The sequence below is a fragment of the Poeciliopsis prolifica genome, unplaced genomic scaffold, assembly GCF_027474105.1.
Source record: "Poeciliopsis prolifica strain line A6 unplaced genomic scaffold, Auburn_PproV2 SCAFFOLD042, whole genome shotgun sequence".
NCBI lineage: Eukaryota > Metazoa > Chordata > Actinopteri > Cyprinodontiformes > Poeciliidae > Poeciliopsis > Poeciliopsis prolifica.
Window position 1 is genome coordinate 1169674 of NW_026562417.1, and position 14610 is coordinate 1184283.

General features: G+C 40.8%; 1 protein-coding gene across 2 annotated transcripts in view; it reads right to left on the reverse strand.

Annotated features, from left to right (window-relative positions):
- Positions 1-14610, reverse strand: part of tbc1d22a (TBC1 domain family, member 22a) — a 121856-nt gene that overhangs the window by 102667 nt on the left and 4579 nt on the right. For both annotated transcript variants that reach the window (XM_055055605.1, XM_055055606.1), the window contains exons 3-5: positions 13557-13740; positions 12434-12689; positions 9921-10103 (exon numbers count right to left, since the gene is read on the reverse strand). In XM_055055605.1, the coding sequence (XP_054911580.1) occupies positions 9921-10103; positions 12434-12689; positions 13557-13740 (623 nt within the window). The remainder of the gene's footprint in view (positions 1-9920; positions 10104-12433; positions 12690-13556; positions 13741-14610) is intronic.

Consider the following 14610-nt stretch of genomic DNA (forward strand, 5'->3'; position numbering starts at 1 on the left):
CAGAGAAGAAGAGGGCAACACGAACCCAGTCGGCATCCAGGCTAGATTGCAGATGTCATTTCATTAGTGCAAGATTTGCTCATCTCTCAAAAAAATACATCCGACTCTCTGGGGCGATCTCTTGTGCATTATGAATGAGACATCCAGCCAAGCCCCTGCTCAATGGAATGAATTAAAGGCATTCCGTGACATTTTGAAAGTTAATCTGTTGTTTTTTATTTTTTTTCCTCGGCGGGCGCTTGCTGTTACGTGGGCGAAAAAGTCTCTGCGCCCGTCCCAGAGGTGACGGAGGGGGACTGGCTGATCTCGTCGCCTTCAGAGAGACCAGCGGCTAACGACGCAAACGAGCCGCTTTCGGCTGACCGATTTGTCACCTCTCTTTAAGCGTTGTAATACACACACAGAGGGGGAAAGAAAAAAAAAAACAAGATTCCTAATTGAAATCATGCCTCTATAAAAACAATACAAGGGAACTCATTAAAAACTAAAACTCAATTTGGAGTCAATTCGCTCATCAGGCAATTATGTCAAAACACACGGAGCAGTGCGAGCGGGGGCAAGCGACTGCAAAGTTTTCCCACGGGGGCCGGCAGAGAGTCATTATTATGTGCGTTCTTTGGAAATTAGTATGATCGGTTCTGTGGGTGTTTATCATGCTGGCAGGGGGACAGGCCTCGGGGAAATTAGCCCAGCGAGAAAGCCTCAACCCCGCAGGAAGCTTTCTTCCCCTCGCTGGCCTGAAGAAAAAAAAAAAAAAAAACACCTGTAACAGCATTAATGTGCGACTCAAGGGCAGCTGCTGTTAGGTCTGCTCTCCACACTGTATTCCATTATGCATGACCATGCAGGGGTGCCCTTTGTCTTGGCTGGAGTTAAGCTGCGGACCACAGGGGGGTGATTAGGACACCGTGTACCTTGTGTTGAACACTAACAACAGCTGCTCTGAGGCGAGACCGTCTGACCGAACGGACGCTCAAAGACACTTCAAAGATTCGGAGGGCGAAGCATTAGCATTTGGGTTCGATTGCGACAAAAAAATAAATAAATTCTCATCAGTGTGCACACATAAAAAGTCATGAGGTGTACAGAGAGCTCCAAACTCGATCTGTCTTGATTGAAAGAGCAGTATGCGTTTTAAAAGCAGCATAGTGCCATTTTAAAGCATATAAAAGCAACTACTACTATTTCGCTGTTATAAAGAATGCTGTGTATATCAAATATGTTTTAAAAGAAATTTGACTTTGTAATTTAAGGCATTGATATTGGGCCTGTTGATATTGGGCCTGTCTTTTAAGAAAGTCCTGCTCTTTCTGAAACTCCACATTCAGGAAGTCATCACAACATGGCCGCTCTATCGACCCTTCAACATTTTCACCAACATTTCACTGAGAAGGAGCTCCTATATTTAGCTCAGCAGATGTACAGTTTCACCAGGTTTTTACTACTTGCTGCTGGCTAGTCTGAAGGAGCTGAGTGCAGGAGTCCCGGGGGAGGTGAGCTCCGGGGCAGAAGCTCATGAACTTTGACACTGCAGCTCAGAGCAGGAGCTTCATCATTCAGGCGCTTTGCACATCTCAATGGTTGCCATGGGAGATTAAAGGATTCCTTCAACATGGATGAAAGAAGCACAGCAACACTACAAGTATGTTTTTGATGAGGGAATAACAATCTAACATGATGGAAAGCTCAAAAAATTTCTCACATAATACTGCCTCTATTTTAGCAGAATCAGGAATAATTGTTATATTTTAGACGTAAATTAAAGAAATCATATTATGCTTTTTTCAAGTTATGTTCCAGTTCCATGGTACTTCAAGGATGCATTCACACCAAAGACAAAAGAGAAATTCTACAACTGCTTAATTATGACGGCACTCCATTTTTGATGGAAGTTGCGCTCATGTCTTCTTCAGAGGTTATTAGGCATTTTCTTCAGTGGTTCTTGGTGCAGCGCCACCACAGGTGAGGGAAAAGAATACATTTTTAAAAGCGTTTTTATTATTATTATTATTATTATTATTATTATTATTATTATTTCATCCAGTTCAGTGTGAAAGCAAACCACATTAGCTGAAAACGTAACAAACGTTGCAATTTTGCTCACCCCAATCAAACCCAAATCTACCAGTCTAACAGGTTTCAAAACACCCTTAATCTCAATAATACAATGAGAAGATAACACAGAGTCATAATCAGATCATTTGAATAAAATTTCTACGTATGGAAAGTAAGTCTTAAGTATTTCTTTCCCAGTTTGGAAACATCTCTTCCTCCTGATTCAAAGACTTTCAACCCTTTGCCAAAATGAAAACGAACAACTAGGATGGTGACTGTCTGGTGGGTTAATCAAGAAATAGCTTTATTAAAAACAAATCTGTGAAGGTGTCTAGTTAAAGTCAAGGTTAGTCAGCACCTTAGACGCTCTAACAAACTGAAGTATTTGCATTAGAATTCAAACAAGAATAAAATTAACTTCCGCTCCTATGAAACATCTTCTCTTGCCGCGCGACTTTGAGAGCATAGGTCAAAGAGTGTCTCTGCAGCTCTTCTATGTGTATTCCTGTCAGTCAGTCAACCTGCCTCAGCAGTGTGCACGGTCCTGTGAAGGCCAGTAAGAACGGAAGACTGGGAGGAATGGAGGAAGCGCTGTCAGTCAGTGCTGCCTGAGCAGGAAGCTGACAGGAGCACGAGGGAAGACAGTTGGCAGGCCGGAGCCATGCACTATTCAAGCATCATTCATACGGAGCGCGACTACTGGGGCAAAACAGCACACGGTACGCTACAACACACACATTTACGCATGAGGATGCCACACACACTTGGAGTAGGAGCGCGTTGTGCGGCCAGGACTTCCTAAGCAGATCCTAATTCTAGCTTGAATTGAAATCGGTGGATTCACACTGTGTTCTGAGTTTAGAAGTAAAGTTTTAGCAGACGAGTTAGAGACAAAAGTAATCAAGAGTTGGGGAAAAGTCCAGTGCAATATGGTGGTGATGAGAGGCGTTAACAACCCTTGAATGAGTTTTGAATATGAATATTGCTGTTTTTGTTACGCCGCTCCCGCATTATCTAAATACATTTTATTACTAAGAATAAAAAAAACAAAACACAATACAATCAGGAAGGACACCTTTATCATGCGATGTATCAAAAAAGTCCAGCCTGCATCCAATAAACCTTGAACGCTTTGTGAGAGTCCTGAATGGTCCGACTCATGGACAAAACCAAAGCATCAGGGAGCAGATGGCTCGTAAACTGATGGAACTCCTGAATATAGAAGAATTTTTTTAAAAAATTAAATAAAAAGATGTTCCCTTACTGGATTATACCTACTCAGGAGGCCTGATGGATCGCCCAGATGGCTGCAAGCGGACACTGGACACAGATGAGAGTGTGTGTCCATGAGTGTGAAGAGGCTTTTTTATTATTGGTATGAAATAATGATGTGAGCAGTCAATTATCCGAAGCTGGGAAAAGGTTGTCAACCCAGGCATATTATTTCTAAATAGGGTAGAAGTGCTTTTTCGTTATATTTGTCCTGAATTTATATATTAAGCTTTAAGAAGACCTAATGCACTAAACTATCTGATGATTTTTATCAGCAGAGATCCTTTCCCTTTCCTATATTGCTTGAAACCTGTGGCCTGCTTAATAATGTGGAACATCCTTCTGAAGTCGATTTCCTTTGCTTGAGCTCACCAGACAAACTAATCAACCCAGCTATCTGAAAGTAATTAAAGTGATTCAAAGAGCCCTGACACACAATACCATCTATACATTTAATAGCACGACAAAAATGTATCTTTATGATACCTGAATTCAATTTGCATAATAATTTGGAACATGGTGTAAGCCGAACTTGACTTTGACTGAAAAATCTTTCCTGCTGCATCAAAAGTGGCACTTTCACCACTGAGATTGTGTCCAGTGAAGCTGATTAAAGAGGAAGAGAATGGAAAAAGGAAAAAAAAAAAACATTTCTCAGAAGACCACACGCTGTAACGTATGAATAAACCGAGTCAGACAGTCTGGGAGGATTCTGACACAGGAGACAGCTGGTGGTCAGACCAACCTTATTATGTCAGGTGTTCCGCCTGGGGATGTGCTCGGAGGCAACGAGCACGCACACTTAGGCACGGCCATGATGTGTCTTTGTGTGGTTATTACAACCAAGAACACAGAGAGAGCAGTTTAATACAAGAAAGTAAAAAATATATATATAATGATTCTGTGTTATCTCAGCATTTACTTTAAAGGATATACCCCATCAGAGAGAACAGAAGCTACAAGCATTTCGTCTTCCTTTTTTTTTTTCTTTTATTGTTGCACTGATCAAACGGGCCTAAACGATGCCCTCCTGACTCACGCAGATAGAGAGAGAAAGAGAAAGAGAGAGAGACCCATCTACTTCCTCTAATTCCGCTTTATCGCGTCACGCTGGGGACCCACGATACACATCAGTGACACCGTCGCACATGGACGTCGCTTTAAGGCGAGCCATTAGGACGGAGTTAATTGAATTACGTCGGCGCTTCACACTTTGATGGCGTCTAATAACTTTGCGAGCGGCATCGTGCCGGATGCTGTGACAGGGAATTGCGGATGGCGGCGAGCAGCAGGCCTCCTGAGCGGCCGCGGTGAGGGAGCAGCTTGCTGTGCAGCTGCGGCACTAACAAAGAGCTGCAGCACCCCCAACAGAGGGTGGAGGCGCACTGACAGGCAGCGAAGGCACTGAGAAGAAAAGTTCTTGCCGGCATGAATAAATGGGAGTGAGTTTTTTTGTTGTTGTTTTCTTCAGTTTTTCATCCTGGTTTGTTGGCTCTGCTTCAGGCATGGCGGGAGGGTTGGGGGGGAGACGGGGGAAGTGGGACGAGTGAGAGGCCGAGACAATGTACAAAAGGGAGATTAAAACGAGACAAACTGATCAAAAGGACAAAGTGTAGGAGAGGGAGGAAATAAATTGCAAGGCGAGAAGAGAGCAGACCATCGCTATGGCAACAGCAGCATCTTTGCCATCCGGCTTTAAAGGCTGGATGTCAGATGTTCTTCGAATCGATCAAACAAAAAAGAAAGGTACACATGCATAATCTTGGTAAAAAAAATAAAAAAATCACACACAAAAAGGTGAAGACTTGTACTGGACAGAAATCCACACCAAGGTAAAAGCATCTCTGCTTAAAATATGACGCTTTACTTTCTTATGTAACTGCATTGGCACTTGTGTTCAATTAAAAAACTGCTTATTTCCTCTGTACTACCGAAATATGTAATTTAAAGTAGGTTACAAAGCAATATCTCAAGATCCTACAGACTGGAGGTTAAACTCAATGCCCAAAAGGCTCATGACGATGCTGGAGGAGTTGTATGGATCCAAAGCTCAGGTGGAAAATTGACCAACGGCACCAATGGATCAAAAGGAAGAGACATTTCCAAACCTGAAATAAAACCATTCTGGACTTTTTCATATTTTCTCACCTGATAGTCTAGAAGATTGGTTTGTTTGGGGACCAAAACTTCAACATTTGCCACATTTTAAGCTGTTGAGGTTTGCTTTCACACACTGAACAGTCAAACAAAGACGAAGATTGATGGAGACATCATGAGAACTTCTGCACAACTTCCTATTACTTAAAAAACAGAAATGGAGTAGTGTCAGATTGTAGAATTTCTCTCATCTTTTACAATACTATTTTTCTAAATAGTATTATACTAGCAATTTGTTTTGTTTGTATTTACCCAGAGTTCCCTGCGCTATTGTCCACTAATTTTGGGAGAAGTCTACCATCCACGTTGGATCCACATATGCATTCGAACCGCACAAACGTTCACTTCAACTGAACCAAGACCTAGGCCTGTTGCAATAATGAATCAATTATCCCTTTTTTGAAAGACAGACATTTCAGAATTCATTTTATTTGTTGTTTTTGTTGCTCTGTTTTTTTATTTTGGATATTTAAGATGACTTCCTGTTTCAATGTTTAAATGCTGAACAGAATTTGAAGTTTATTGATCTTTGAGAATGTGTTCTAGTGTTATTCTTCCATTATTGCAACTACATTACTTAAAAATTGTCTCAAAACAACATTATCGTTTATTGCAGTAAGTTCTTGGACAGTTTATCTTCCAGCAAAATTTGTTACTGTGACAGCCCTTGTAGGTTGGTCAGCATTTATGTTTTTTTTTTTGGTCGACATCAGAGTTGGATAGTGCGTTCACATCTCCTCAAACAAATCGGATACAAATGGACAAGAGTTCGCTTAAAGAGGAGTAAACAGGACTGGTGTGAACAGAAATCCACCTCTCACCAAGCCAACACTCACAAACACAAATGAACAATGAAATTATTTAGGTTGCTATTCTCGTGTTGGAACAATCCAGGGTGAACGCAAAAAACACACATTTCTTTGAGAAAAAGAATTACGTTTGTGTTGGTCAATCGCAAAAAAAAAAAACTTTTAGCAGAGCATGTTGCAGTTGGTGGGTTTTTTATTTCTTTAAGTATTTCTGTCAACCCAGCTGATGTCCACATCCCTGCCTCTCCCCACTTAGCGGGCGACCCGTTCGGCTTCGCTCAACAGACACGCTCGCCTCGGGATATCATGAATAATTAGCAGAGATCAACCTGACATCAATCACCCTCCTCTCACGCACGCGTTCGGGTCATCACCTTTTTAAATGACCTTACATGCTAAACAGACTGCTGTCACAACCTGTTGCAAGGCTCAATGGAGAGACAGCATGATGGTGCCACAGCAAAAGACGGGAAGGAAATCTGACAGGCACTGATACGGATCTGAATGCTTGTACAGCCAATCAGTGTGAGGGCTCTGGTCCACAAACATTGCTCCTTGTGTAATTAATTACACCTCTCCGAAAAAGAAAACGGCTAATGGATCTTTCCAGCCCTCGTCCTTTGAGCAAGGACAGTCCCTGCTGAGAAGGTCTGTGAGTAAGTTTTATGTTTAGGGGAGAGCTCGTGTACCACCTACAGCAATCGGAAACTTTGATTTGAAAATGTGAATGTTGTTCTTAAAGCTTTGTGCCTCTTTGATTTTACCACAAAGCAAGCAGCGGCACCATTTACCAAATAAAACGGTGCCCTCTCTGGGTCGCATTATCACTTTTTGGACTGTTTAAATTCCCATCTCTGACCCGATCTTTGGTCTTGCCCATGACCCAATTTCCCCAAAGGGATCATTAAAGTTTCATTCCATCTTATCTTCCCCCATCCTTCTCTTCCTCTCTCTCCCCCCACCAACCAGATCACATTGCAGCGCCGCCCTCCTCCAATCCTTCACTTAATTATGTCCCCTGAATGAAGTTCATCTTTCATGCTGCCAGCGGCCCGGCTGCCTGGCTCGTCTGTTCTGGGCCATCTAATCATGGCGCAGAGACAAACTAAAATTAGACGGTCAGCATGTGAAGCCTGGCAGACCCTAATGAAGGCTGACGTCTCAAGACGGGCCGCTGATGTACCAGATGCACTTTGCTTGAACCGACGATGACCACTGTTGACTAGCGCTGAGGATGAGCGTTTTCGCAACGCTAAGAAAAGTCTCACGCAACGAGGAAGGAAGGCTGTTCCTTCATGGTTTGGAAAATTAGAGTTCATGGTTTGGAAGTTTGGCAGCAACTCTTCATGTACTCAAGCCGAGATCAAAATAGTGAGCTGGATGTAAAATAACAGATGTTTAGTTCAACTGTACACGGATGAGTTTTTGTAGTGTGTTCACTCATTGGGAAGTAGAGCGACAATGATGTAGACGGGGAAAAAATATGTTGGATTTCAGTCAAATCTTCCCTGCAACAGCAGCATACAACAGTTCCTCTCAGGTTTCCTACAAGATTTTCATGAGACAATTCTGTATTTGTTCTTTGATTGACTCAAATTAAAGTTCTCAAACTATTTTCGTCCAGTTAAAAAAAATCCAAAGGTTCACAATAAATTTACTGAAGAGAATTTAACAAAGCTGAGATCGTATGCAGAGTCTTTAAAAGTGTAAAGGACTGATGAATGGAGGATGAGCAAATGGAATGGGAAACTGAAGAATGGTAAAGACAAACCATTGACCCTTTTGTTAGCGGAACAATTCTTAGCTATGTTTTCCACCACAAATGATCGTGTACTTAGTTTATAATATTCTTGTATCACTGTCAAAATTAGTAAGATTAATTTATAAATATTTAATAGGGAAAGAATTCCAGAAAAGTTAATTATCGAGTCATTAAATCCAAAATGGACGCAGAGAAAAGAAGAACCGTTTGAACTAATCTGTAGCAAATCTGCTCTTTACACCTTTTTGGGTGAAGCTTTCAGTTCTGACAATTCATCACCGAGTCAGTTTCAAACAAATCATGTGGTCTGGGTTGAGTTATATTGTGTTAAATTGGCCAATCCGGGTTTGTGAGTAAGTTTTATGAACTTTATGTTTGCTTACTAGCCCTAGCGCTTAAAAGATGTGCATGTGCAAAATAAAGCCTCTGTTTTGAGTACAGTAAAAGTCAGACAGAGGTTATATTATAGAACATATATAATCCATGAAGGGGGAGAATCTTTCCATCTTTTTGAGTTCAGTTGTTCATCATTCAGTAATCCACATTTTGCTTTCTTCTTTGATCCGTGTTTGTTATATTTAGTTGCTGTGTTTAAATAAATAAATAAAAAGAAAGTCCAAATCTAAATCAAGCAATTCGGGACTCAATAGAAACTGGTATCGATTTGTGGAAAAAAACAAATTTGTGTGCTTTCAATAACACATTTGCTGATGCTATGCTAATCCAACAAAATAAGTTTTTTATTTTATCTTAAAATGTACGGTTTCCTTATTTGTGTAATCTACAATATATGTCTTTTCATCAGCTTCAAATTTCAAAGCTTCCCTTTTCAATAGATACGCAGAACTGAAAGGTGGAGGCAAAGTATGGCATAAAAGTGTCTATATACCAAGTCAGAGGAAAAATGTAAATCATTTCCTACAACAGGTTTTTTTGAGGTTCATTTGGGCTGCAAGACAATGAGAGAGAGCAAGACTTTCAGCAGACAACAGGAAGGCCAGACTTACTAGAGCAACTTTGCTCTGTTGGATATTTCAATCTTCATTACAGAACAAGACAAAATTAGAAATGTTGGTGGCTTTTTGGAAAATTCAAAATTAATTTAAGGGTCATCATTGTCAACATGCACATAGAATACATCGGTTTAGTTTAAACAGCGCTAATCGCAAAAACATGTTAAAGTCAGCATTAAATGACAATTTGAATCTTTTGTCAGATTGAAAAATGATAGTAAAGTCATGTTTTGAGGAGGGTTCTGAGAGTGTGGCTCCTCAAAAAAGAAGAGATAAAAGCTTAATATTTTGATCTTAAAACTTCAGTAAGGATGGCTACGTCATCATGATGTCGATCATCAATGAAGGACTCATGCAACAAGCTACTGTTCTAGTTGTCCAAAGTTTGTTTCAAAGGAAATGAAGTGAACTGTAAATAGGAAAAGATCTGGAGGAGTTTCCAGGCCACTGGGGTAGGAAAGTCTCTGGGGCTTGATAAACAATAAAGGCCTGTCGTTTGGGTAGAACAAAGGCCTGTCATTTGCTTTTGTTGTTGCTGGTGTTTCTAATCTGCATGTCCAGATGGCTGGATGACTCCCCCCCCTCCACCACACCACCACCAACACGCTACATCGTTAATAGCTCAGCACAGCTGGTGGACGGAGTGAAAAGCAAAAGAGTACAAGGAAATGAAGAAGTGTTTGAGAGAAAGAGAGAGAGAGAGAGAGAGCTTTTAAAAAGGTAAAGACAAGGATAAAAACCAGACAATTAGTGAGGAATAATGAGATAGTCGGAATGGCTGTGGTGACCGAAAAGCTTGCGACGCAGACTCTGACAGATAAGTGGAGGCTGCTGGCTTTGACTATCGCTTACCCAGATCTGTGTTGGGCCCCGCCAGCAACTGTTTGAACTTATCCAGGCGGGATGCTTCCCTCTCGGTCATGGCCGGGGTGCCAGATGTGTTCTGGTCAGCCATGCGAGCCACTAATGGGATGACGGGCGGCCGATGGGGCAGAGACCTCTGTCTGTGGAGGCCGGCGCGCTCGCCCGCTGCATCTGGTTGAGGGATGGAGACGAGATAAAGAGACCGGTTACGTAAACCCGAAGCCATTTCAGACAATGGGGACACCTTTTGCCGGCTGTAAGTGGAACTTAATTATAGTCGGCAGATTGCTGCACGACGACTTGTTTTCTTCCTCGATTAAGTTTTTCACATTACGACCTGCTACGTTTTTCAGGGATTTTGTGTGATAAACCAACACAAAGAGTGAAAATACATATTTGTAAGGTTGAAACAGTTAATCGGATTAATCGATCCGTATCGGAATAATCATAAAAACCGGTAAAATAAGTAGCAATCCTACATATTATAAACATTTTTCTTTATTAATAAAAAAAAATCAAGAGGGCTACAATCCATCCATATATTGCACCCTCCAAAAACATATACCTTCTATGTATAAAGCTGTTCCTGACATGTCGCATTTTTGGCCAAAATTCCAAAAATGCGACATTTTGGCCACCCTGTTTTCACTTCCTTTTTGCTAATTCTTTGGTGCTATCAGAACAAATGTACAATGAATACAATCAATGTTGAAGTGATACTTTATGTTGGTCTATCCAATAAAATAAATTGATGTTTTAGTTGCAACATGATAAAATGTGAAAATCTCCAAAGCACTGGAAAAACTTTTGCAGAGTTTATGGTTTAGATTCAAAATAGTTTATATCCAAGGAGTGGCATGTAGAAGCATCTAGTAAAAAGACGTCATACTTTCAAAAATTTAATCTTCCATTGTTCATTCATTCCGTTTTCAAGGCATCGCATGTTCAAACACAGGTCAAACGTACGCAAAAGGACAAAAATCAAGCCAGATTGTTCCGGACTTTAACATTAGAAGCCATCAGGATACACACTTACTGAAGTTCACACACAGACAATCTGCCAAGAGCTGGAACAAAACCACAACACTTCCACTGCAGGCAGAGTTACACAAACACATCATGGCAATTAGGAGGACTGGCATCTAGCCGATTTTAATATCTTATTTGCTTTTTACAGGAACAAATAAAAGGCCACAAATCTGTTCTCAAGTGCTTTATTTGCACTTAGAAAAATTAAAAAAGATAAAGCAGGCAGCAGTTTCTCTGTAATTTAGTGAGCCCAATTAACAATCCTTTATACAGTCTTAAAAATTCTCTTTAATGAAAAACGGCTGGAGAACGTAGCTAATGCTTACATGTTGTCACAGCGCACTATATTAATCATTTCTATTAGGAGAGGAAGGAAAACAGACAAATTATGGGCAGAGCAGTCCATAATAATAAAATAACACTGTAGCTTTTGCAGCCCTTTATGTCTCCAGCTCTGTCTATACAGCCGGAAGGTAAAGGGGCTGCTTGTGCGATCCGTCTCTGAACAGCAGAAACAGTCTGAACAGCAGACGCCCAGACAGGCAGGCAAATTGTCTGCCACCATGTTCACCAGGCAGAACATCTGCATCTGCCAACGGCGGACACACCGCCGCCCCAACCGGCTTCATATCCTCCTCCAGACAAATATGGCGTTTGGAAAATATTCCGCCTGGTGACACAGCCACTCCTGGAGTCACGCAACAATACTTTTTGAGATTAAACCAAGCTATTGGTTAAAACGAATGATAACTGATCAAAAGAAGGCAGGGAGATGGGAGTCATTTGAGAGATATCCTACCTTAACGCATGTTTTTTAGATTAATTTAACAATTTATCTAATTAGTAGAAGGAAATACACAGATGGGCTATTAAGGCATATTCTGCCTCCTTTATCTTGCTGAAGAGCAGACATGAGCAGAATTTTACTTTTTCTTTTTAATTTATTTCCATTAATATATTTGATTATGTTTCTGCACGTTGAAATCAGGAGAGGGTTTGGATATCCGTTTGCCTCAGGATATCCAGGATTCATTAAAGTGTTTTTGCAGGTTTCACCCACTCAAATTTAAGACTTTTTTTAAAGGCCCTTATGAATGAAATTCAAGATCTATTTCTCCACAAACATGTTCAAACTTCATCCAGATAAAAGTTGATAAATTTGCACTTACCCAAGACAGGCACAAAAAAGCTAGCTAGCTAGCAAGGTTATGTTAGCAGTGAGTTAGCTGTAGCCTCAAATGTATTATGTAAATGTACATATTATGTACATGTATCTAAGATTTTCCAAGGATGCCTTAATTGCTGGAAAAACAAATATTTTTACCCTGTTTTAAGTGTGCATTTGTATCATCTATCTATTAGTTTGTTAACAAATATGTATATTTAAGTTCTAACTTTATTGTCCAAATTATTTCAAACAGGTGAGTGTGAAAAAAGAACCCTTTTGCAGATTGGGTGTGTTGTTCACTCACCTCTAGGTGACCCGATTGGAGCTTCACTGTGGGATTTCACCAGACGGCTATCAGCGTAAGGGCTGCCCTGAGAGGCAAATGACGCATCTGGGCTGATTGCCTCCACTTCCTCCACTCTGAGATACTCATCTTCCTCTTCCTCCTCCAACTCCTCCGCCGCCACCTCCTCCTCCGGTGCGTCTTCCTCTCCCTGACCCGGCTCTGTCGTGTCGTCTTGCCTCCGTCTCTCCTGCTGCTTGCTGTGATTCTCAATCACCTGCGCAGATAACAGAGAAGCAACGAGCGACGCTGAAGAGCGTCCGGATTTGGAGCGAAAAAAGGCCGGGGAAATAAGAGCACTTTAAAAATGGATATATTTTGAGATTCTAATGTATGAAATTTCAGATCTGTATCATGACTGTACAAAAGCAAGTGCTACTTGTGAGATCAGGAACAGATATTGTCCCTTTTTCCCTCCACAGTAACAACTTAAATAAAATTGTTCAATATTTAAGACAGTGCCAGACCTCATCTATCACCTTTTCTCACCGAATTCATAATTCATTTTATATAACGTTTCCATTGTGTTTGTTTATTTCAGATATTTGAGATGTTTTCTAGTTCCTGGGTTAAATGTTCATTATAATTTAAAGTTTATTGATCTGTGAGAATTATGACATTACAATAGCATTATTTGGAAATGGTCTCAAAACAACTCTATTGTGTATTGCAATAACAACTTATGGTCCAGTAGAATTTGTTATGGTGACAAGCTGAGGTGCAACAGCAGCCAATTAGAGGTACCTTTTGCCATCTTGGGGACAGAAGTTGTCTGCAGGCGACTCAACCTTTAGCCTGATGGAAAGCCTTCGTTTGGGTTTTATTGGCGCTATTAAATGCAGCTGTCAGGTCAAAATTTAAGACCTGTGATTAATGCATCTAAGGCCGTTTTTTATTTTATATAATTTAAGACATGTTAATGCTTTAGAACTTTTTAAGGAGATGCAAATTCCCTACTGGATCGCCATGATTGTTACAATAGCATGTGATCGGTCAAATCCTCTACACCTGATCAAAACCATCAAACTAAACCAAAGTATTTGGTCCAAGCGGGGGAAACGGCATCTAGTGAGCGCCGTCCAACCTTATTTGCCGTCTCCATGACCACCTCAATGTTGAGGTTCTGTGCGGCCATGGCCAGCAGCTCGTCGTCATCGTCGCCGACATCCCAGGCGTCGCTGGTGATGCTCTCGAACTCCTGGAAGGTGGTGGCTTTCTTTGGCTTCCCCGGCGTGGCCGGAGGGGGTTTGTTTCCTGCTTTGATTAGACTGCGAGACACACAGGAGTGGACGAGTGGGTGATGGTGGGACAAGAAGTTGGAGAGAGAGTAGGGAAAAAAAACAAACAACTGGGATGTTATACAAGGAGCCAATGGAAGGGCTAAATTAGCACTAAAGAACTTCATCAATTCATTAGAAATGTATATTTCAGGACCTTATCTGCTGTTAATGTTTGCTGTTGAACTTGCTTTAGTAGCTGTGTTTTACCCTGTGAACATTATTACAAACACGCAGCATGGACTTCCAAATAAGTCCAAACCCAGTAGGAAATTAAATGTAGGTCAAGCTTATTTCATGTCTGTTTCAGTTCCTGATTTTATTACAATTGTGCAACACAAATACCACTTCTACACTCTTTTTTTTTTTTTAAACAAATGTTAAAAAAAAGAACAAAAGAAAAAAAAACTGCTTTGTGAGACGGGAAGAAAAACGAATCACCATGAGAGCTGCGCAACAGCAGCATGAGTGTAAATCATACACTCATGATGTGCATGATCATTTAATTATACACCACAAATGCCATTAAGCTCTATAAATTAAACTTTATTATGAAGCTGTAATGACAAAATTGACCAATCTTATTAGTCCTTGCAGTCAGTAAACGTAAAATCTAGTAAATCCTGCAGATCAGAAGATTTCTCTAACAACTATTCACTATTCTGTGATTAGGTCATGAGTGTCATTGGAGGCCGAACAATGAGCTATGCTATCGCAAAGCTAATGAAGATCATGTAGTACTGATCAAACATTGCCTGCTAATTAACTGCACTCACATGCCATTGACTTTATTATTTATTATGTTGAACTGGGACTCTACATCCAGAACATCCATATTTGCAGAGTGTTCAGTTTATACAG